We start from the raw sequence: 25,060 nt of genomic DNA on the forward strand, positions 1-25,060 counted from the left end.
ATAAACACAGTTTTAACAATGAGTCCGTAAGTGACTGTGGAGGCCAATTCTGGATCCACACGTCCTTCCACAGTGGGGACATTGGTTTCCTGATGGGAGTTGATCACGGTGTGGATTTGCCAAGCGTGCCTTCCTCTTAGCACGTTTCTCCCTTGCGTCCTGAGTTTGAGTGTCCTCAAAGCCCATGACACCTTTGGTAAAGGCTGTTTTCCAACTGGAGTGCTCGCAGGCCAGTGTTTCCCAGTTTTCAGTGTTTATACTACATTTTTTAAGATTTGCCTTGAGACAGTCTTTCAACCTCTTTTGTTGACCACCAGCATTACGCTTTCCATTTTTAAATTCAGAATAGAGTAGTTGCTTTGGAAGACGATCATCAGGCATCCGCACAACATGACCAGTTCAGCGAAGTTGATGTTGAAGAATCGTTGCTTCAACACTGGTGATCTTTGCTTCTTCCAGTACCCTGGTATTAGTTTGTCTGTCTTCCCAAGCGATGTGTAAATTTTTTTGGAGACTCCATTGATGGAATCTTTCAAGGAGTTGGAGATGGCGTTTATAACTGGGTCCATGTTTCACAAGCATACAGTAAGGTTGGTAGTACAATAGCTTTGTAAACGAGCATTTTGGTTTCCTTGCGAAGGTCCCTGTTCTCAAACACATTGCACATCAATTGGGAAAAAGCCGCACTCGCAGAGCTCAGGCGATGCTGGATTTCGGCATCAGTGTCGGCCCTTGTGGAAAGATAACTGCCCAGGAAGGAGAAGTGATTGACATTTTCCAACGTTACATCATTGAGTTGGATTTGTGGCGCTGCAGAGGGGTTGTTTTGTGCTTGTTGGTGCAGCACTTTGGTTTTTTGGGATGTTGAGTGATAGGCCAAGCTTTTCGTAAGCTTCTGCAAAGATATTTAGAAAGCACTGCTAATAACAAGGCCAGTGGAAGTGATGACATTCCAGCTGAACTATTTAAAATTTTAAAAGATGATGCTGTTAAGGTGCTACACTCAATATTTTGGTTTTCCAAGTTTTGGAAAACTCAGCAGTGGCCAGAGGATTGGAGAAGATCAGTCTACATCCCAATCCCAAAGAAGGGCAGTGCCAAAGAATGCTCCAACTACCGCACAATTGCACTCATTTCACACGCTAGCAAGGTTATGCTTAAAATTCTACAAGGCAGGCTTAAGCAGTATGTGGACCGAGAACTCCCAGAAGTGCAAGTTGGATTTCGAAGGGGCAGAGGAACCAGAGACCAAATTGCAAACATGCGCTGGATTGTGGAGAAAGCTAGAGAGTTGCAGAAAAACATCTACTTCTGCTTCATTGACTATGCAAAAGCTTTTAACTGTGTCGACCACAGCAAACTATGGCAAGTTCTTAAAGCAATGGGGGTGCCTGATCACCTTATCTGTCTCCTGAGAAATCTCTATGCGGGACAAGAAGCTACAGTTAGAACTGGATATGGAACAACTGGTTGGATCAAAATTGGGAAAGTACCTTAGGGCCAACCAAAATATTACTGAGTCACTAGTAAGCTTCCAGGTTCTACAGAACGCTTCATCACAATAGGGAGGGCAGGGAGAAAACAGAGGAATCTGCCTTATAATGAGCCAGATCATTGGTCCATTAACCTCAGTATTGTCTCCCTCTTTTTTTAGTTTTTTCTTTATGCTTTTCAAATTTATACATTTTCATTCGTTTTACAATCAATTCAACATTTCAAAATCCGACTCCCTTCCCCCTCTTTCTGCGGCTCCTTAAATTTATTTTCCAATATCTTCTGCATATCCAAATTCATTTGATTATCTACTGTAAATATATACTCTTATAAAACTGCAGGTTATTACAATAATCCTGCCAATGTGTTTATCTGTTTGCAATTTATCTGTAAATATTCAATAAGCCGTTTCCATTCTTTTATTTAAAAAGTTTGTTGTCTAGATTTCTCATTCTTCCAGTGATTTTTGCCATTTCTGCATATGCCACAAGTTTTTGCATCCGTTCTTCCTTTGCTGGGATTTCTGCTCTTTTCCATTCTTGCTGCTGTTGTCGCAAACATAAATACATTTCTATACAATTTAGGTAGTTCTGTCTCTCTAATTCCCAAAGGAAAAGCTCAGTATTGTCTCTACACTGACCATCCGACTTCTGCTTAAAAACCTGCAAGGAACGAGAGCCCACCGTGATTTGGGGAACACCAAAACCTCCATCTCCAAATCCTGAAAGACTTTCGATCTAAATAATTTGGATTGTTGCTGTAAGCCTTTCGCATGATGAATTCTGCATAGAAGTTAAATAAGCAGGGAGACAATATACAGCCTTGTCGTACTCCTTTCCCAATTTTGAACCAAGGCCGTATAGAACCTTTATTCTGTTGGTTTGTAAACAAATCCACAACATTTTTTTAAAGAAAAGGATTAACTCTGAATTCCAGACACCAGGCTGGGAGCTGACAGAGAGCTTCTCTCTGCTGGAGACAGGATGCTGGGGCACCTGACGAAGCACAAAGGGCTTTTGTTATGCTTCTAAAGTGGGAAAGTACCTGGAAGAAGAAAAAATGAGTCATGCAGCAACAAAACACACAGAGCTGGAAACTGAGCATCCTTTCCACAGATTTTTAAGAAGGGGCAAGGTACCATCCTCTTAACTATCTCCAATTAGCTTGCTAGATATTTCTTGAAATAATTTGTAAAGTTGGAAAGGGAGCACAGGGCCGTCTAAACCAACTCCCTGCAATGCAGAAATGTTTCGCCCAAGATGGGGCTCGAACCCAGGACCCAGAGATTAAGAGTATTGTGTTCTCCCGACTGAGCTTTTTCCTCCTTGCTTTATGTCAGGGGTCAGCAAACTTTTTCAGCAGGGGGCTGGCCACTGTCCCTCAGACCTTGTGGGGGGGCTGGACTATATTTTGGGGGAAAATAATGAACAAATTCCTATGCCCCACAAATCACCCAGAGAGGCATTTTAAAGAAAAGAACACATTCTACTCATGTAAAAACACGCTGATTCCCGGACCATCCACGGGCCGGATTCAGAAGGCGATTGGGCCGGATCCGGCCCCCGGGGTCTTAGATTGCCTACCCATGTTTTATGTTTTGCACCTTCTAAATAAACGATCCACTACTAGGCTACTTGAGAGGGACGCGGGTGGCGCTGTGGGCTAAACCACAGAGCCTAGGACTTGCCGATCAGAAGGTTGGCGGTTCGAATCCCCGCGACGGGGTGAGCTCCCGTTGCTCGGTCCCTGCTCCTGCCAACCTAGTAGTTCGAAAGCACACCAGTGCAAGTAGATAAATAGGTACCGCTCTGGCGGGAAGGTAAATGGTGTTTCCGTGTGCTGCTCTGGTTCGCCAGAAGCGGCTTAGTTCTGCTGGCCACATGACCCGGAAGCTGTATGCCGGCTCCCTTGGCCCATAGAGCGAGATGAGCACCGCAACCCCAGAGTTGGCCACGACTGGACCTAATGGTCAGGGGTCCCTTTACCTTTACCTTACTAGACTACTTGCAAACTAACTGAATCATTCACAAGAAAAACAATCAGGATTTGCGGGAGGAATTGATTCAAGGATTCCATAGCAATACAGAGATAAGGGTCAGAGTTGGTGTAAAGGGAGCCTGGCTGAAGCCTTTAAAACGTTAAATGGAGCGAAACAAGGATGTAGATTTAATATATATATATATATGTGTGTGTGTGTGTGTGTGTGTGTGTATTAGATGCTCTGGCTGCAAGGAAGACAGGAAACAGAGAAGTAGGGTTGCTATATTTCAAGAGGTAAATATCGGGACAGAAAAAGTTGTCGCCTGAGCCTGACTCCCCCCAAAAAACACCCAAATGGACATTTGCTATCAAATATCAACGTCCCCCCAGATGGGCATGTCAGCCCAAAAAAAGAGGACGTGTCCAGGATTTCCTGGACGTATGGCAACCCTAATGTTGCAAAAAAATCAGTGAATTGCAAGGGGGTAGGACTAGATGACCCTCAGGTCCCTTGCAACTCTACGATGGGGGGGGGCTGGAGATTTGGAGGCCTAGCAAAAGTGAAGCTGGGTATGAACTGGTAGCTGATGGTACTTATGGATTCCGGCGGCATTTCTTTAAATCGCCGATGCCTTGCTTTGTGCCCTTGCTGTGAGCAACGGTACGTTTTGCGGTTTGGCAAATTGCAATGAAATTGTTACGGCTTTTGGTTCATACAATAAACCCTTTGGTACAGGCGCTCACACCCCACCCACGCCAACCCCTGCGTGTGAGGGCAAAACTGGTTTGACACCCAACGGCCGCTGGGCACAAATTCCAGAAGCAGGTCCAAACGCCTCCCTTCCTCGCCCAAAGTTTACCTTTTCCGGCAAATCCAGGCAGGCGTCGGCTCTCGCCTCTTCCCACCTTGAGCTCTGCATCAGTGCAGGATTTGACGGCTCTGCGATTTTACGAACCCTGTTCACATCACGTAGAATCATACATTGAAGGCTTCCTGCAAATAAGCCTGGGAACTTTAGTTTGCTAAGGGTGCTGGGAACTGTAATTCTGCGAGGGGCAAATTTGCAATTACTGGGATAGGTAAAGGTAAAGGGACCCCTAATTGTTACGTCCAGTCGTGGCCGACTCTGGGGTTGCGGCGCTCATCTCGCTGTACTTGCCAAGGGAGCCGGTGTACAGCTTCCGGGTCATGTGGCCAGCATGACGAAGCCGCTTATGGCGAACCAGAGCAGCATACGGAAATGCCGTTTACCTTCCTGCCGGAGTGGTACTTATTTATCTACTTGCACTTTGACGTGCTTTCGAACTGCTAGGTTGGCAGGAGCAGGGACCGAGCAACGGGAGCTCACTCCGTCACGGGGATTCGAACCACCGACCTTCTGATCAGCAAGTCCTAGGCTCTGTGCTTTAACCCACAGCACCACCCTAATTGCTGGAATACTTAAGCGTGTAAGATGAGCCCTCCTGGACCAGTTTGATGGCCGATACAGTGATAGAATCATAGACATGTTGAGTTGCAAAGGACCACCAGGGCATGGGTAGGCAAACTAAGGCCCGGGGGCCGAATCCAGCCCAATCGCCTTCTAAATCCGGCCCAGGGACGGTCTGGGAATTAGTGTGTTTTTACATGAGTAGAACGTGTCCTTTTATTTAAAATGCATCTCTGGGTGATTTGTCGGGCATAGGGATTTGTTCATTATTCCCAAAATATAGTCCAGCCCCCCCCCACAAGGTCTGAGGTTTGCTGACCCCTGATCTAGAGGGCTGAGTTTGGGGATGTTGTTATTGAGTCGTTTAGTCATGTCCGACTCTTCCTGACCCCCTGGACCAGAGCACGCCAGGCACTCCTGTCTTCCACTGCCTCCCACAGTTTTTTTTCAAACTCATGCTGGTCTCTTCGAGAACACTGTCCCACCATCTCGTCCTCTGTCGTCCCCTTCTCCTTGTGCCCTCCATCTTTCCCAACATCAGGGTCTTTTCCAGGGAGTCTTCTCTTCTCAGGAGGTGGCAAAGTCTTGGAGCCTCAGCTTCAGGATCTGTCCTTCCAGTGAGCACTCAGGGCTGATTTCCTTCAGAATGGAGAGGTTGGATCTTCTTGCAGTCCATGGGACTCTCCAGAGTCTCCTCCAGCACCAGAATTCAAAAGCATCCATTCTTCGGCGATCAGCCTTCTTGATGGTACAGCTCTCACTTCCATACATCACTCCTGGGGAAACCAGAGCTTTAACTATACGGACCTTTGTTTGCAAGGTGATGTCTCTGCTTTTTAAGATGCTGTCTAGGTTTGTCATTGCTTTTCTCCCAAGAAGCAGGCGTCTTTTAATTTCTTTTAATTTGCGGATACCTGAGCTAAATGAATGCACCCTCCATAGCCAGAGGCAGTCTATCTCTGAATGCCAGGGGTTAAAAGGGCTTTGGTGGGGGCGGCATCTGGCCAGCCACTGGCCTCGCATTCTTGTGTCTGAAACTTTCATTTTCAACACGAAGCCCGGAAGCGTGTTGAGGGATACAGTACTGTACTGTATAAGTGACCCCTAGGGCGGACAGCAGCTTCCTCGCCTGGACTCTGGCGCGCATCCGCTCGCCTCGCTAAGCCCCGCCCCAACCCCCGTGCCCTTCCTCAAGATGGCGCCCGCGGCTTCCGCTCGCGAGACTGAGCTCACCCGCGGGAACCAAACAGGGGAATCCCCGCAGCATGGCCCTTTCCACGCCTCCGCTGATCCCATCTGATTTTGCCGCCGCTTACAGTTCAGTCGGCCGGAGGGCGAGGGGCGAGGCCGGGCTGCTGGTGGAGGGGCCGCTACCTGGAGCAGGTAAAGAGATTGCCACAGCCTTTGCCCTTCCTTTTTTTTTTGGGGGGGGGTTTAAGAAAACAGAGTTCCTGCCCACCCGGGTAAAGGCCAGGCCGTGGTAGGCGCGCGCGGGTTATGCGGAATTGTTTATTTTTTTCTGGCGGGGTTGAGTCACCGGCCGATGAGCCGCTTCCGTCCCACGGATGAGCCCCATTGAAAAAGGAGCGGGGGCGTAGAACGTTGCCAGCGCCAGGGTTCCACGGGAAGAACGTTGGCGGCCGTCGCGTTCCATCCCGTGGAACGTTGGCGGCCGCCGTGTTCTATCCCGTGGAACGTTGGCGGCCGCGGGGTTCCATCCGTGGAACGTTAGCTCGGCCTCCCCCGGGATTTGCCCGTGCAGGGAACCGGAGGAGGAGAAAGGGGAGGCCTCGCTTTGGTGAGGAACTTTCGCTTAGCACGGCTTGGGGGGGGGAGAAAGGGGAGGCGCTTCCCCAATCTCTCCCCCACCCCACCCCACTTTGCCCCCCAAGAGGGTCGGAAAAACGGGGCTTCCTTCTCTCCCACCCCCGTTCTTGTGCGTCCCTCCGAGATTGAAAAAGGAGCTCGCGGCCCGATCCCCGCAGGCGTTTACTCGGGAAGTAAGCCGGTCCGAATCCTACCAGCGAATGCAAACTTGCAAGTTTATTTTTTTTAGATGTTGCTTAAGAGCCAATGTGCTTCCCTGGAAAGTAGACCCATTGTGTTCAGTGGGGCTTACTCCCAGGTAAACGGTGGGGAGAGGCAGCGTTTCTAGATCTTTCTGGAAAGGGGGGGGGAACGTTACCTTTTGGGGGGGGCGCGATCCCGATCCTTACAGAGGTCTGAGGCCCGCAGTGCAATTTTTCATTGAAGTGTGCAAAGATTGCAGGGAAGGGCAGGGAAGAGAGAGGGAGAGCAAAGATGATCGGAAGTTTCCTGCTTAAAAATGTTTCCATCTCGGAGTTTCCACCGTCCTGAAAAGAAAAAGACCCTGGTTCCCTCCAGCTGTTTGGGAATGCAAAAAAACCACACAACTGGAGGGCTCCAGATGTTGAGGAAGACTGCTTTTGTGTATAGGTGTTTGCGAGAGGGTAAATGGAACCGACGTAATATGTATATCTCTCCCCCCCAAAAAAATCTGACCCCCCCCCGCAATATTCTTGATTTATCAGTGTGTCCCGTGTCGGAGGTATTTCATATGCAAATAGGTTTACTGCAAGAGGATGCTCCGGCTACAAACATATTCCATGCATTAAATTTATTTGCATATGAAATTCATTTGAGTGAAAAATACTGGACGATTTGCAAGTCAGAAAACTTTTTAACGTCTGCTTTGAGAGCCTGCTATCCTTTTAATGTTATTTTACCAGGTATGAAAAACTTATTCATTATTTTTGTACCCTAAATTGCAGCTTTTACTTGCTTTGTGCATAAACCCAGCACTAGTCCCAATCATTGATTTCTTTGTTCAAAAGAACCCCAAACCCCACCGTGGGAACGAATCCCCCCTAAATGCGTTCCTGCCCCTTTAATAGAATTAAACCTTTGCCCTAGATTTACCATTTCCCCCCCCTGTCCGGAAACCTGCTACATGGTACAGTCCGCCCTGGTGTCAGAAGGAACCATAACGATGCCAGGAGGGGTGATGGGGAACTGCTAGGCGCCTTATACATTTGTGTATACATTTTTGCCCTTCTGATAACTCGAGCGTCGCGTGTAAAGCGGGACAGCGGTGTAGCAAGGATTGTGTGTGGAGACACGATAGGGAGCGAAGCGTAGTTGGCGAGCTTTCTCAATATACACCCCCCCGCCTTAAGGAATGGTACGACCCGGGCCAAAGAACCCTTTTTCCTGCCTGGAGGCCGGAAAGGAACGTACTAAGAACGTTTCTGGCTGGGGAAGGAGAGTTTAGGCCTTCCTCTTATCTGTTGTTATTTTTTTTTTTCTACAATGATTGCCTGCTTAGGGTCCCCCCCCCAAAAAAATAAATAAATAAATTATTGGTTTTCAAGACATTATAAACAAACACATAAGACAAACAAACATAAATCATAGCCTTATTGAAAATTACACTTGTTAACTTTGTTAAGTGACTTCCTCGCTTCCCCTTACAGATAGGTAGCCGTGTTGGTCTGCCATAGTCAAAATAAAAAAATTCCTTCCAGTAGCACCTTATAGACCAACTAAGTTAGTTCTTGGTATGAGCTTTCGTGTGCATGCACACTATGTGTGTATCTGAAGAAGTGTGCATGCACACGAAAGCTCATACCAAGAACTAACTTAGTTGGTCTATAAGGTGCTACTGAAAGGAATTTTTTTATTTCGCTTCCCCTTGGTTGAATTTCATTGCATGTCCTTTTAATGGTTTCCCAAGTCACAAGTCTTATAAAATTTAACTTAAACATTAACATCCTTAGATCTTCACAGTATAAAATTAAACATATTAATTCGACACTTAACATAAATAAAATCCTGGTTGCCTGCTTAGGGTTATTTGTTTGTGCATGCACAGAAAAGAATCTATTTTATTTTTTAATCAGTGGAATTATTATTATTAAAATTTATATCCTGCTCTTCCTAATGAATAAATGGATTTTTAAAAAAAAAAAAAAATTAACCCAGAATGCATTCAGCTGGTGGGGCTTCTGCTTTCAAACGCAGAGGCAACAAAGGAGGTGGGAAAAGGAGTGTGAGGGAAAGGGAGCAGTATTTTTCTTATAACAAAGTGCATACTTGCATTGCATTTTTTATTTTAGTCAGTGGCGTCCAAACTTTTTTCAGAGAGGGCCAGATTTGATGAAATGAAGGGCTGTGAGGGCCGACCAAAGTTGTTAACCTTTTTTTAGGATTGAAGTTGAGCTTTTTTAAGGATTTTACCTCAGAGTTGTTGAGCTTTCTTTAGGATTGAAGTTGTTGAGATTTTTTTAGGATTTTACCCCAGGAAATAAACTGCCTCAGAGGCCGGATTAAACTGTGACCAGCAGGCCGGATTAGGCCCCAAAACGGACTTTGGGTGTGTCTGATTTAACTGGTGGGGCTCCTGGTTTCAAATGCAGATCTGCTGGAAATTTGGATTACATATACAGCGGTGCCTCAGGTTACATACGCTTCAGGTTACAGACTCCGCTAACCCAGAAATAGTGCTTCAGGTTAAGAACTTTGCTTCAGGATGAGAACAGAAATTGTGCTCCGGCGGCGCGGCAGCAGCAGGAGGCCCCATTAGCAAAAGTGGTGCTTCAGGTTAAGAACAGTTTCACGTTAAGAACGGACCTCCGGAACGAATTAAGTACTTAACCCGAGGTACCACTGTATTGTGTTCCTGTTGGCCCCAAGAAAGGCAACAAAGGAGGTGGGAAAAGGAGAGTAAGGGAAAGGGAGCAGTGTTTTCCTTATAACAAAGTGCATACATGGATTGCATTTTTTATTGTAGTAAAAGCAGAGTAAGGTGAATAGATGAGGAGGCGGGGAGAAGAAAAAACAAACAAACCCCACACTGAGGACCGGTGGCATGTTCAGTCCTGAATAAATATTTTCGAGAGATTAGCATCAGGTATAGAAAAATACTTTAGCATAAGCTGAGAAGCCACCTTTTCCCCAAATACTCAATATTTTAAGCCAGTGTGGTTTGTAGGAATACAGTGGTGGCTCGCAAGACAAAAAGCTTGCTAGACGAAAGGGTTTTTGCGTTGCTTCGCTAGACGAATTTCCCTATGGGCTTGCTTCGCAAGACGAAAACGTCTTGCGCTTTTTTAAAAAAGCCGCTTGAAGAGGTGCAGTTGCGACGGACCGTGCTTCGCAAGACGAAAAACACCGCAAGACGAAAAGACTCGCGGAACGAATTTTTTTCGTCTTGCGAGGCACCACTGTATAGGTAAAGGTAAAGGGACCCCTGACCATTAGGTCCAGTCGCAGACGACTCTGGGGTTGCGGCGCTCATCTCGCTTTACTGGCCGAGGGAGCCGGAGTACAGCTTCCAGGTCATGTGGCCAGCAGGACTAAGCAGGGCACAGAAACGCCGTTTACCTTCCCGCTGGAGTGGTACCTATTTATCTACTTGCACTTTGACGTGCTTTCGAACTGCTAGGTTGGCAGGAGCAGGGACCGAGCAACGGGAGCTCACCCCGTCACGAGGATTCAAACCACCAACCTTCTGATCAGCAAGCCCTAGGCTCTGTGGTTTAACCCACAGCGCCACCCGCGTCCCTTGTAGGAATATGGGGAATATGTATTATTACGTGGTGCCCACGAGTTGCTGCTCTCATGATCAGATAATTGAGTTAAGTCTGTTTCGTGCGGTCAGTATTAGTTGGTAAAACTTAGTGATGTGCCAAGAGAGTTCAGCTTAGTAAATCCTGAGAATTTCCGGACATTTAAGATTCTGGGAGAATCCATAAGGCCATAAGGATCTCTTCCTTGGCTGATTGACACCTGTTTGGGGTCCTTGGGCAACTGAAAGTGTCATAAGCTTTCCTGCCTTTGCCCATAGCTTACAGATTTGAAAATAAGGGACCAGCAGCCTCAAAAATAAGGGATCAGCAGCCAAAATAAGGGATTTTCAGAGCACAGGTATGTTCAACTTCTGAGCCAAAGGCAGAAAGCCCAGCCAGCAGCCAAACGAAGCCTCAAGCGATGGTTCCCACAGCGCAGCAACCCGGCAAAGGGGATGCAGCAAGGAAAACCACTGTCCCCTCTCCGCTGGGAAGCGCTGAGCAAAGGCGAGTCCCCAGGCAACGCGGCCGATTTGATTGGCACAAGGCATGCAAGCTCCACCCCCCAGTCGTTCTCAGACTCCTTATTGGGTGAGCAATGCAGCCAAGCAACACAGCTGGAGCCTCCCTCCTCCCTGGCCGGCAGGGAGGGAGGGAGAGGAGCTGCTTCCTTTGAAACCCGGGAAATTTAAGGGACATCATCAATAAGGGACGGCAGAGGGACATGGCGCTGGGATAAGGGACTGTCCCGCCAAATAAGGGACGGTTGGCAGCTATGCCTTTGCCATGTTTTATTATCTTCCCCATCCAGTGAGAAATGATGGTCTTAGTACCTTGGTTCTCAAACGTAATCCGTTCCGGAGGTCTGTTCCAAAACCAAAGCGTGTTCCAAAACCAAGGCGCACTTTCCCATAGAAAGTCATGCAAAGCGGATTAATCCGTTCCAGACTTTTAAAAACAACCCCTAAAACAGCAATTTAACATGAATTTTACTCTCTAAGGCAGGGGTCAGCAACCTTTTTCAGCCGTTGGCCGGTCCACTGTGCCTCAGACAGACCTTGTGGGGGGCCAGACTATATTTTGAAGGGGGGGAAAGTGAATGAATTCCTGTGCCCCACAAATAACCCAGAGATGCATTTTAAATAAAAGGACACATTCTTCTCATGTAAAAACACCAGGCAGGCCCCACAAATAACCCAGAGATGCATTTTAAATAAAAGGACACATGTAAAAACACGCTGATTCACGGATTGTCCAGGCTGGATTGAGAAGGCGATTGGGCCGGATCCGGCTCGCGGGCCTCGGTTTGCCTACCCCTGCTCTAACAAGACCGCTGATCCATAAAATGAAAGCAATAAACAATGTACTGCAGTCACACAGTCAATCCATCAGTAGCGGAACTGGGTTCCACACAGTCACAATAACAGCAAAAAAAGAGCCGCAAAAACAAAAAGGCAAAATAAATAGCAAAAAGAGACATAACACTCAAACCAGATGTGTGGCACTCAAAACGGAGCATGTTCGGCTTCCGGAAAAAGTTCCTAAACCGGAACAATTACTTCCAGGTTTGCAGTGTTTGGGTTCCAAGTTGTTTGAGTACCAAGGCGTTTGAGAACCAAGGGACCCCTGTAGCTAGACATGAGGCCAGCAGTGGGATGCAGCAGCAAAAAGAGCCAATCCGATTGTCGGCTGTATCCGGGGTGGTTCTGATTTAAATCAAATTGGTTTATTTTTCAAAAAAATTATTGGTTTTCACAATATTATAAACAAACAAACAAACACACAAGACAAACAAACAAACATAAATGAATCATAGCCTTATTGAAAATTACACTTATTAACATTGTTCAGTGACTTCCTCGCTTCCCCTTGGTTGAATTTCATTGCATATCCTTTTAACGGTTTTCCAAATCCCAATTCTTATGAAATTTAACTTAAACATTAACACCCTTAAATCTTCACCTTATGGATTTAAACATATTAATTCGACACTTAACATAAATAAAATCCAATGCCAATTAAGTATCTGCAAGCTGTTTTCAGTTAATTTAACTTAACCATATTTAACTAAGTAATCATTAAATTTAATCCACTCTTCCTGGACTCTTCCGGTTAGGTCGGCTAGCTCCGAAAAATCCACCATCTTCACCTGCCATTCTTTTATCGTTGGTAATTCTTGGGTTTTCCACTTTTTAGCTAACAAAATATGAGCAGCAACCACAACTAAATCAAATTGGTTTAAATCCCCACTCTGGAAGAATGGCAGATGAAAGTGATGGACTATATGACATTGGCGGAGATGACCGGCAGAATCCGCGATCAGGGGAAAGAGATGGCAGAAGAAGAATGGAAGAAATTTAAAATTTATCTTAAGGACTACTACAAACTTGATGAAGGTTAAGATGTCAAGGTTTTTAGAATGAAAGGGTTACAGCGAGATAATACCAGATTGAAGGAAATGCTAGTAAGACATACCTTTGACAGAATTATTAGAAGTTGCTGAAAAACTTTGGGCATTGGGATGCAGAAAGGGGAGGTATGGGGAAGTCTGAGGAACGAAGTTTATGAAAATTTGTTTATGAAACTATACATGTTTGTATGTCTTTGTATATGTTAGTACTGTCTTAAAATTTCTTGTAAAACTAATAAAAATATCTTCAAATTGGTTTAAATCACTTGTCAGTAAGACTTGATTTAAATCCCCCCCCCAAAGACTAATTCTTGCTGTTATTATCTTAATAGTTACAACCAGATGAAGGGCTTGGACTAGATGACTCCTGGGTTCCTTCCAGTTGTACAATCCTGTGTTTCTGTTGCAGTGCAGTAATATTGCAAACGAATTCATGTATGCGAGTGGCCTAGGTATCGTCTCTGCGCCTTCCCCTTGATGGTTTGCCTTGGAGTAAGGGGGAGAAAGAGAACTGTGATTAGCAGATTACCTGTTTTGAAACGAAGTCCTCCTCCCTCGATCTGGTCCCCTTTCCAGATGTTTTGGACTACAATTCCCATCATCCGCGGCAGAGGATGATGGGAGTTGTAGTCCCCAAACATCTTTAAAGGCATTGGGCTGGAGAAGGCTGAACGGAGGAGGCAGAGCAGGCCAAGGCAAACTCTGGCCCTCCAGATGTTTAAGACTACAATTCCCATCATCCGCAGCAGAGGATGATGGGAGTTATAGTCCCAAAACATCTGGAGAAGGCTGGATGGAGGAGGCAGAGCAGGCCTAGGCAAACTCCAGCCCTCCAGATGTTTGGGACTACAGTTCCCATCATCCGCAGCAGAGGATGGTGGGAGTTGTAGGCCCGAAACATCTGGAAAGGCATTGGGCTGGAGAAGGCTGAACGAAGGAGACAGCAGGCATAGGCAAACTCCAGCCCTCCAGATGTTTGGGACTACATTTCCCTTCGTCCCGGACCACTGGTCCTGTTAGCTAGGGATGATGGGAGTTGTATTCCCAAAACACCTGGAGGGCCGGAGTTTGCCTAGGCCTGAGATAGAGGGACCGATATCTAACAAATCTGTATCTTATTTTCAAGCGACATCTGTCTGCTTCTCCTGCTCCCGGCTTTGAAGATGGAACAGTTGTTTGAATCCGACGCGGTGTTCAATGAGCTATGGACTTGCATGCAGTCCAGCACAGATTTTGAGGTAAGTGGAATTAGTAGAATTGTAGAGTTGGAAAGGGACTCGATCGGTTTGATCTAATACAGGGTGGATTTGATTTAAATCAAATCGATTTAAATCACAATTTAAATTACTAGTTAGTAAGACTTGATTTAAATCATTTATTTTTTTACAGAATGATTCATTCTTGCTGGTATAATCTTAATATTTACAACCAGATGAAGGTTTCATTTTTGGAATGAATAAATTTTCAGAGTGGTTTTTACAGTTATATCAAAAATTACTGATTTGTTTATACTGTTAGAAATACATAGATAATTGTGTAATTATTGTGAGGTTTAATAAGTCAACTGTTTATAGTTGGACAACTTTTCTGCTGTACTTTGCTGGAAAGAGAAAAATAACCATTTCCTTAATAACAATCGAAACTATTTAACTAAAAGAATAACTTTATAGCATATGTATCCATGTTTATTAACTGATGGGGTTAAATGGTTTTTTTTGTTTTGTTTTTTAAACTTGGACTGAGTTTTAGCACACATGAAAAACTTAAAACAGGAAATAAATCCTTATTTCCTGATGAATAGCCTTTGGACTATAATGTAAGTTAAATAGGAAACTACTGTATTTTTTGCTCCATAAGACGCACTTTTTTCCTCCTAAAAAGTAAGGGGAAATGTCTGTGTGTCTTATGGAGCGAATGCCTGGTCCCTGGAGCCAAATTGCCCAGGGGAGAAAAGAAGATCATGCTCTTTTTTTTTTTTAGAAAGAGGGAAGGGGGTGTTGAAAGGAAGCAGCTGATCGGCAAGCGATCGGGGAGGGAGATAAGGGACGCTACTGGTAAAGGAGGCTGCCTGGGAGGGGGGAGGTAACAGCCCATGGATCCTCAGGATTTTTGCATTGGGTCCCCCCAAATTCACCATCAGATCACATAGCATGTCCATGGCTACAGCCTGCACCCAAAAAAAAATCACGCACCCACTGTTTCGTGGGGCCACAATGGCGCAAAAACGTGGTTACAAAGCACGGATCCACATGGATCCTCAGGATTTTTGCATTGGGCTACCCCAAACTCACCATCAAATCACATATCGTGTCTGTGGCCACAGCATGAACCACAAAAATCATACATCCACTGTTTCATTCAGAATATTTTTTCCCCTTGTTTTCCTCCTCTAAAAACTAGGTGCGTCTTATGGAGCGAAAAATACGGGGTTTTTTGGCTACCGATGGATTGAGTGATTGAGTGATTGAGTGATTGCAGTACATGGGTTTTTTTGCTTTCGTTTTATGGATCCATGGTCTCGTTAGAGAGTAAAATCCATCTTAAAGTTCTGTTTTAGGGGTTGCTTTCAAAAGTCTGGAAGGGATTAATCTGTTTTGCGTTGCTTTCTACGGGAAAGCGCGCCTTGGTTTTGGAACGGACTTCTGGAACTGATGAAGTTTGAGAACCGAGGTACCACTGGAAGAAGAAGATGATGATGATATTTGGGCACTTGTCCTGCTCAGACCACATTGCTTCGGCTCGCTCAGCTCCCTTCAAATTGCAACCCCGTAATTCTCTTTTTAATTTCTTTCTCTCTTCCCACCCTCTGCCCCTCCCAGGAGGAACTTCATAAAGACCTGACCCTGGAGACCTTTGCCCTTCCTTTTCCGGAGGAGGGCAGTGCCCCCCAGGGGGGCGAGCAGAGCAGCGAGGCCATAATCCTCCCCACCACCTCGGCCGTCCCTTCCACTGAAAACTACCCTGGCGAGCACGGGTTCGAGTTGGCGTTTGAGCCGTCGGGGACCGCCAAATCTGTCACCTGCACCGTACGGAGCTGGGCAGGGGGGTGGAAGTGGGGCAGCGGAAATGATCTATTTTAAAAAATAATAATGGGTTGGGGTACATTGGGGGCCGGATTTAGGTCTGATGAGGCCCTAAGCATCTGAAGGCAGCCCTGTTTGGGGAAGTTTTTAATGTTTGATGTTTTATCATGTTTTTAATATTCTGTTGGGATGCGGGTGGCGCTGTGGGTGAAACCACAGAGCCTAGGACTTGCCGATCAGTTCGAATCCCCGCAATGACAGGGTGAGCTCCCGTTGCTCAGTCCCTGCTCCTGCCCACCTAGCAGTTCGAAAGCCCACCAGTGCAAGTAGATAAATAGGTACCGTTCCGGCGGGAAGGTAAACGGTGTTTCCGTGTGCTGCTCTGGTTCACCAGAAGCGGCTTAGCCATGCTAGCCACATGACCCAGAAGCTGTATGCCGGCTCCCTTGGCCAATAAAGTGAGATGAGTGCCGCAACCCCAAAGTCGGTCAGGGGTCCCTTTACCTTTTAATATTCTGTTGGAAGCTGCCCAGAGTGGCTGGGGAAACCCAGCCAGATGGGTGGGGTATAAATAATAAATTATTATTATTATTATAAGCTACTGAAGGTAACGGGGCCCTTTATATGCCCAGCTATACTTTGTCAGCAACAAATTGTCGCTGTTTTTTTGTGTTGAATATATGGTCGTTTATGGACCTTCTTTATGGTCCAGCTCTCACTTCCATACATCACTACTGGGAAAACCATAGCTTTAACTATACGGACCTTTGTCGGCAAGGTGATGTCTCTGCTTTTTAAGATGCTGTCTAGGTTTGTCATTGCTTTTCTCCCAAGAAGCAGGCGTCTTTTAATTTCAAGACAGCTGTCACCATCTGCAGTGATCCTGGAGCCCAAGATAGTAAAATCTCTCACTGCCTCCATTTCTTCCCCTTCTATTTCCCAGGAGGTGATGGGACCAGTGGCCACGATCTTCGTTTATTTGATGTTGAGCTTCAGACCATATTTTGCATTTTCCTCTCTCACCCTCATTAAAAGGTTCTTTAATTCCTCCTCACTTTCTGCCATCAAGGTGGCGTCATCTGCATATCTGAGGTTGTTGATATTTCTTCCAGCAATCTTAATTTCCCAGTTAATAATATACATTTACAATATCATTATTGACTTTACTGCCCTGGCTTTCAAAATTACAGTGGTGCCCCGCAAGACGAATGCCTCGCAATACAAAAAACTCGCTAGACGAAAGGTTTTTCCGTTCGCGATTTGCCTCGCAAGACGAATTTCCCCTATGGGCTTGCTTCGCAAGACGAAAACGTCTCGCGACTTTTTTTCTTTGACTAAAAACAAAGACATGTTTTGTTTATAAAGTTAATTTATTTTCCCTTAAATTTTTGAACTGCTCTTTACAGTATGTGTGACTTTAAAGAGCAGTTAATAAACTGTTGTTGTACCAAATTTGGCTTTGTTTGGACTTTTTTTGACCATAGGAACGCATTAATTGATTTTCAATGCATTCCTATGGGATTTCGTGCTTCGCAAGACGAAAAATTCGCTAGACGACAAAAATTGCGGAACGAATTAATTTCGTCTTGCGGGGCACCACTGTAACTAACTCTACAATTAATTCTTAACTAATTTAATCGATTTGTAGAATCGTAGAATTTGTCAAATGTTGTCAAACCCTTTTGCGATGGCAGGAATAGCTGAACTTGGGTCCAGTGATACCAGCTTTTCAAAGTCTTATATCTTGGTGCCAATCTCTGTCACCCATTAACGCTTCATTTTCACAAGCAGAAGACCCTAGCCTCCTCTCTCCTTCCCAAAATGTTCAGAAATAGCCACATTCTTTTTAGAAATGCACTTTGGGCAGATGGCGCCCATCCTTGACTCCTGCCGTGCCGCCTGGCGACCGGTGGGAGTTGTAGTTCAAAGCAGCTCAGGGGAACCCAGCTGAAGGATGTCGGCCGCCTTGGCGCCATGCGTTTGAAGCGCTGTGATGCCACACGTCCAAACCATCATGGCTTCACCGACCCCAAAGGATTCTGGGAGCTGTAGCTTGTTCCAGGTGCTGAGAGAGCCCCTATTCCCCTCACAGAACTATAATTCCCAGAGTAGTTTAACAGTCCATCCTTCTTCCCAGGGAACTCTGGTTTTTGTAAAAGGGATATTCGGACCCTTTATAAACTACAGTTTCCCTGAGATAGATGGATAGATATACATACATACATACATACATTGGGGGGTGCGCTCAGTTTTTACCGTTTAAAGAGATTAAATGTATGGCGCAGATGGGATAAGGAAATTCACTTTGAAGACTTGTCAAGAAATTCCTAAGGCCCCATTTTCACTATACTGTGGTGCCTCGCAAGACGAAAAGAATCCGTTCTGTGATTCTCTTCATCTAGCTGTTTTTTCATCTTGTGAAGCAAGCCCATTGACGGATTAGCGCTTTTAGCGGCTTATCGCCTTATCGGATCAGCTGATAAGTGGCTTAGCGACTTAGAAAAAGGGGGGGAGGGAAAAAAACCCCGCAGGAACTCACAAGACATTTTCGTCTTGCGAAGCAAGCCCATAGGAGATTCGTTTTGCGAAGCACCTCCAAAACGGAAAACTCTTTCGTCTAGCGAGTTTTCCGTCTTGCGAGGCATTCGTCTTGCGGGGCGCCACTGTACAGTGGTACCTCAGGTTACATACGCTTCAGGTTACATACTCTGCTAACCCAGAAATAGTGCTTCAGGTTAAGAACTTTGCTTCAGGATGAGAACAGAAATCGGGCTCCAGCGGCGCGGCAGCAGCAGGAGGCCCCATTAGCTAAAGTGGTGCTTCAGGTTAAGAACCGACCTCCGGAACGAATTAAGCACTTAAGCGGAGGTACCACTGTACATTTAAAGCAGCACCGTCCCACTTTTAACCCGTCAATCGCTTCCTCCCACCCAAGAGTTCTGGGAGTTATAGTTTAAGGCTCCCCTTCTTTCCCTCACAGAGCTACAATTCCCAGAAAGGGGTGGTGGTTGATTATTAAACTGCTCTGGGAATTGTAGATCCCACAGTGGGGACGGGACACTAGGGAAGGGGCCTCCTCTTGCCTCTGAGCACCCTCAGTAAACTACAGTTCCCGCAATTCTTTGGGCGGAAAAAACTCCCGGCTTTGGGAAGTGGTGCTTTGGTCGCATGTTGTGACTGCGACCCGAGTCTCGCAGCTTTTTAAAGGCGGATATTTGAGGAGGCTGGACTTGAGACCAGGCCCCTTTTCTCCAGGCCCCCCCCCCAAACAACTCCGCAAGGCAAGTTTGGACATGTTTTGCTCTCCTCCTTGCGCAGTTCATTGAGTTTCGTGTGTTGCTGGGAGTGCTCAGTGTCCGAAATTAAATCCCTCGATCTTGTGCCGTGATGGCCGAAAAGGTTAGTTGAACTTTGAGCATGTTAATAGGATCGTGGTGTGTGTGGCTTTTTTTTGGGGGGGAAATCCTGTGTGGTCGAGATCACTATCCCCCCCCCCAAAAAAAACAGTGTCAGGAAAGGAATTTTAATGTAAAGCAAAGGGCCAGCAAAAAGACTGCTGGGGTTTTTTTTGGGGGGGGGGGTTACCTAAAAGGATGGGTGTGAATTGATTCCTACGTTTTTTGAGGGGTGCTAAAAATTCTTGGGGGTGGGTCAGGCTTAATACATTCCTGTGAGGGTGAAGGAGGGGGCTGGATTATCCTGCAAGCATATAAAATCTAGGCCAGAGGTGGCCAACTCGTGATCTACCGTATTTTTCGCCCCATAGTTTTTTTGGGGGGAAATAACCCCCCCCCGGCGCGCACCAACCCCTCTCGCTCTCCAGGCTTCAGCAAAAGCCTGCATTCGCTCCATAGGACGCACAAACATTTCCCCTTCATTTTTGGAGGGGAAAAAGCGCATCCTACAGGGCGAAAAATACGGTACTCGCAGAGTTAAAAACTGGCAGTGATCTACTCCCGTTTTTTAGGGGTTCAGGTCAAAGTCGTTGAGCTGTTTTTTGTAGGAAGGAAAGCCCTGTTTTGGGGGGAAGTTTTTGAGCTTTTTTTAGGGGAGCCAAAGTTCTTGAGCTGCTTTGCGGAGAGCCGGTGATCTACCGCAGACATCCGGTGATCTACCAGTATTTGATCTAGGGCATTTGGGGAGAGAAGAAGGGAGCTGTTGAGGTGGGGTGGGACAGAATTGTAGGGTTTACAGCGCCAGAATGAGTATAGATTCGACTCCGAGGTTGAGGGGGGCCCGGACGCCTGGGTTCCCTCGGAGGCTGGAGGAGCCAGTTGTTTGGACATCTTACAGTTATCCTTTTTAACTTGCTTTTTAAGCTGTTTTTTAAATGTTGCTTGTGTGCTTGCAAGCTGCGCCGGCGCCTGTTGTTGTTGTTTAGTAGTGTCTGCCTCTTCGTGACCCCCAGGACCAGAGCACGCCAGGCACTCCTGGCTTCCACTGCCTCCCGCAGTTTGGTCAAACTCATTCTGGTAGCTTCAAGAACACTGTCCCACCATCTCATCCTCTGTCATCCCCTTCTCCTTGTGCCCTCCATCTTTCCCAACACCAGGGAGTCTTCTCTTCTCATGAGGTGGCCAAAGTCTTGGAGCTTCAGCTTTAGGATCTGTCCTTCCAGTGAGCACTCAGGGCTGATTTCCTTCAGAATGGAGAGGTTTGATCTTCTTGCAGTCCATGGGACTCCCAAGAGTCTCCTCCAGCACCAGAATTCAAAAGCATCCATTCTTCGGCGATGAGCCTTCTTGATGGTCCAGCTCTCACTCCCATACATCACTACTGGGAAAACCAGAGCTTTAACTAGACGGACCTTTGTTGGCAAGGTGATGATAATAAATCGTATCATTTCCATCTTGTAATGTTCTCTCTCCCTCTCTTTTTCAACGTGTAGTACTCACCGGATCTCAACAAGCTCTACTGCCAGATGGGCAAGACTTGCCCCGTCCTCATCAAAGTGGCCACGCCGCCCCCTCCCTCGGCCATCATCCGCACCACGGCCATCTTCAAGAAGTCGGAGCACATCGCCGAGGTGGTCAAGCGATGCCCGCACCACGAGCGCTCTGGCGAGGGCAGCCGCGGTAAGCTCCCGCAGAGGGAATGGGCTGGCTCTTTTGGGCAAGGGGGGGGGGCTGGTCTCTGGGGACGAGGACAAGGCCTTGTCTACAAAGGATTCGAACCCAGTGCACGCTTCCTCTTTCCTCCCCCGTCCAAATGCATGCTTTGTGGTCAGGGTGGGTTTGATTTAAATCAGATCAAATCACGATTATTTAAATGACTAGTCAGTAAGACTTGATTTATATATATATGTATTATATATGTATTAAAAATGTTATTCAATTTTATTGGCAAATACATAGAAATCAATACTTGCACACTTGAAAAAGGAAAAAGAAATTAAGGAAGGTTACAAAAAAAGAGGAAAAGGGAAACAGAAAGGAAAACAAACACAAATAAATACCGTATTTTTTGCTCTATAAGACTCACTTTTCCCCTCCTAAAAAATAAGGGGAAATGTGTGTGCGTCTTATGGAGCGAATGCAGGCTGCGCAGCTATCCCAGAAGCCAGAACAGCGAGAGGGATTGCTGCTTTCACTGCGCAGCGATCCCTCTTGCTGTTCTGGCTTCTGAGATTCAGAATATTTTTTTTCTTGTTTTCCTCCTCCAAAAACTAGGTGCGTCTTGTGGTCTGGTGCGTCTTATAGAGCGAAAAATACGGTAAATAAATAAATGAAATGTATAAACTTGAAAAGTATAAATAACAACAACAACAACAAAAGGTCTGGTTGAAGAGGAACTTAAAAACAAAAACAAAGTGGGACAGAAATAAAAGCAATAATAATAATAATAATAATAATCCTCACTATAAAGAAAAGGTGCCTAGACATTCAGTTTTGGCTACCTCAACCTGGGTCTAAAGTGCAATTAGATTATATACAATTAAATTATAAAGCAACTGTGTTATTCACTATAAACAGAGCAGTTGTTTCTTTTCATTTTCCGTCGTATTTCTTAGCAACAAATTTGGTGTCGCATGAACAGATTTTTATCCTGGAAGTGCAACTCGTGGGGAAAAGTTTGAGAATCGGTTCCCCTGCACTATTAAAAAACGTTATTCGGAAGAGTGGTTCGGACAGCGCACTGAGGGAGATAAGAATAACACCATAAATCTCGGAACAAGAGCGATGAATTGCGCATTGGCTCAGAACCTGATTGAAACTAGTTTGATTAATTCAGTGAAACAGGATGAGCTTGATCTGGCGAAAGGACCTTTCCTAAGCTGGGCGGCGATTTACGCCCCCAGTGCTCACCTGACTTCCTCTTGCCTCTTAGCATCTCCCCAGGTAACCCTCCTTGAGATTTACTCCGAGGGACGCGGGTGGCGCTGTGGGTTAAACCACAGAGCCTAGGACTTGCCGATCAGAAGGTCGGCGGTTCAAATCCCCACGACGGGGTGAGCTCCCGTTGCTCGGTCCCTGCTCCTGCCAACCTAACAGTTCGAAGGCACACCAGTGCAAGTAGATAAATAGGTACCGCTCTGGCGGGAGGGTAAACGGCCTTTCCGTGCGCTGCTCTGGTTTGCCAGAAGTGGCTTAGTCATGCTGGCCATATGACCCGGAAGCTGTACGCCGGCTCCCTCGGCCAATAAAGCGAGATGAGTGCCGCAACCGCAGAGTCGGCCTTGACTAGACCTAATGATCAGGGGGCCCTTTATCTTTACCTATGTGGAGCAGGCGGTTTGGGGGTGGTTAGCCTCCGGTGTGGGGTGGGCCCTCTGTGCGCGCTCAGAGGCCACGCCGTCAAAACCATCACGCGGCACACGTTCCCGTTTTGAGCGCCGCAGGTGCCATCCGCACCCAATCCTTTGTCCCTTTTGCAAAGCAGCCGTCCCCACGCTTTTCTCTCTCTCTCTCTCTCTCTCTCTCTCTCCCCCCTTTCTCCCTCCCCCGCCCGGCCCCGATCCGGTTTTGTGTCCTCCAGGAGGCATCGCCCCCGCCGAGCACCTGATCCGGGTGGAAGGGAACCGGCAGGCCCAGTACTTATCTGACCAGAACACCAAGCGCCACAGCGTCGTCGTTCCCTACGAGGCACCCCAGGTTATCGAAATTGGGGCGTTGGGGGAGGGGGCTTGGACCGGGAAAAGATCCCCGGATCACGCTGGAGATCTACCTTTTGCGTTCAGGTGTCACGGCAGCCGGTGACGTCGGGCCAGGATCGGTGCAAATGGGTCAAGCTGTCTTGTCCTGGCTGCTGAGTTCTGCTCCAAACTGAAGTTTCCGAACTCTGTTTGGCGATGGAGCGTTTTTTATCTTGCGTTAACAGCGAAACCTCGGTTGCCGAACTGTAATCCGTTCTGGAAGGCCTTTCGGTTTCCGAAATGTTCGACAACAGAGGTGCGATCGCTGGCCGGCAAAATCCATTGACAGATGGAGAACCGTGCCTTGGAAGCCGTTCAAAAACGGAAGCATTCTCTTCCGAATCTGTCGGCGTTTGGGTTCCAAATTGTTCTGCCTCCGAAGCTTCGACAACTGAGGTTCCGCTGTATTTTTAACGCTGTGAACCGCCCGAGATCTTTGGATGTAGGGCTATAGTATGCACGTTTAATTAATAATATTAATTATACAGTGGTACCTCTGGCTATAGGGACGCAGGTGGCACTGTGGGTTAAACCACAGAGCCTGGGACTTGCCGATCAGAAGGTTGGCGGTTCGAATCCCCGCAACGGGGTGAGCTCCTGTTGCTCGGTCCCTGCTCCTGCCAAGCTAGCAGTTCGAAAGCGCACCAGTGCAAGTAGATAAATAGGTACCGCTCTGGCGGGGAAGGTAAACAGCGTCTCGTGCGCTGCTCTGGTTCGCCAGAAGTGGCGTGGTCTTGCTGGCCACAGGACCCAGAAGCTGTATGCCGGCTCCCTCAGCCAATAAAGCGAGATGAGCACTGCAACCCCAGAGTCGGCCACGACTGGACCTAATGGTCAGGGGTCCCTTTACCGTTACCTCTGGTTAAGTACTTAATTCGTTCCAGAGGTCCGTTCTTAACCTGAAACTGTTCTTAACCTGAATCACCACTTTATCTAATGGGGCCTCCCACGGCTGCTGCGCCGCCACTGCGCGATTTCTGTTCTCATCCTGAAGCAAAGTTCTTAACCCGAGGTACTATTTCTGGGTTAGCGGAGTCTGTAACCTGAGGTACCACTGTAATTTTAATACAATGCGGCTTGCAAAGAAAATTGCACACTTTCTCCCTGCTGATAATAATTGTAATTATAGTAGTAATAATTTTGCACTGCACCTTGCAAAGACGCTCCCCTTGAATAGTCTGGGGGGGGGGGAGATCAGCAGGTCCTTGTGCCCCAATTCCTGCCCCCTCTTTGCCTTTCAGCTGGGGACGGAGAGCAGCAAAATCCTCTACAACTTCATGTGCAACAGTTCCTGCCAGGGGGGCATGAACCGCCGCCCCATCCTGATCATCATCACCCTGGAGACCCACCTGTGCGTAAAACACTTCTCATCCTCTTCCTCTCTTCTCCCTCCTCCCCCCGGCACCTCCTTGCCCCCCAAGGAGGGCCCTCGAGAGTGCATTGGGGGCGCTGTCTCCTGGCTTCCAGGACTCCTGGGTTCTCTGGGAAGGATGAGGCCAGTGCCCCTGGGTCTGGGGCCGGGAGATGGGACTCTGAACTCCTGTTTGCAGATAGAGAGGTCACAGGCAGAGTTGAAGCAACTCTAGAACCAGATTTCTCGTGAGATCTGAGGACCAGCTTGACGGTCACTTGAAAATTTCTCTGGTACTTGACTCTAGATCCCTTGAGACCAGGGCCCTTCAGGATTTAACCTCCTTCCGTCGGGCCTGTAAGACAGAGCTATTCCGCCTGGCCTTTAATTTGAATCCAGCCTGATCTTTTATTCCCCTCCCTTCCCCTTTTTATGAAGATCACCCGCTCTGAGACCCCACAGCTAATTCTCCCCTGGTCTCCTCGCTGGCCCAAGTAGGACCAATTCAGCCAGCTAGCCCTGGGGATTATCTAATTGATTTTTTTATTTTTATTGTTTTTCATGTTTTTATACTGTATTTTATGCCGCTTTTATAAATAATAAATAATTAATAATAATAATAATAATTAATAAATTTTATTTATATCCCGCC

At 46.8% G+C, this 25,060-nt stretch overlaps 1 protein-coding gene across 2 annotated transcripts in view; it reads left to right on the forward strand.

The window, feature by feature from the left end:
- Window positions 1–6,138: 6,138 nt before the first annotated feature.
- The window catches only part of TP53 (tumor protein p53), a 29,672-nt gene continuing 10,750 nt past the window's right edge, over window positions 6,139–25,060 (forward strand). The window contains exons 1-6 of one of the 2 annotated variants that reach the window (XM_082197783.1): window positions 6,139–6,287; window positions 14,029–14,140; window positions 15,722–15,928; window positions 20,814–21,000; window positions 22,901–23,016; window positions 24,299–24,408. In XM_082197783.1, the coding sequence (XP_082053909.1) occupies window positions 14,066–14,140; window positions 15,722–15,928; window positions 20,814–21,000; window positions 22,901–23,016; window positions 24,299–24,408 (695 nt within the window). In that variant the 5' untranslated portion in view covers window positions 6,139–6,287; window positions 14,029–14,065. Of the gene's footprint in view, window positions 6,288–6,521; window positions 6,703–14,028; window positions 14,141–15,721; window positions 15,929–20,813; window positions 21,001–22,900; window positions 23,017–24,298; window positions 24,409–25,060 lie in introns of those variants that run through there. The other variant, XM_082197784.1, reaches the window with a different exon arrangement.

This window comes from Podarcis vaucheri (genome assembly GCF_965113315.1).
Source record: "Podarcis vaucheri genome assembly, chromosome: 13".
In the NCBI taxonomy this organism is placed as follows: domain Eukaryota; kingdom Metazoa; phylum Chordata; class Lepidosauria; order Squamata; family Lacertidae; genus Podarcis; species Podarcis vaucheri.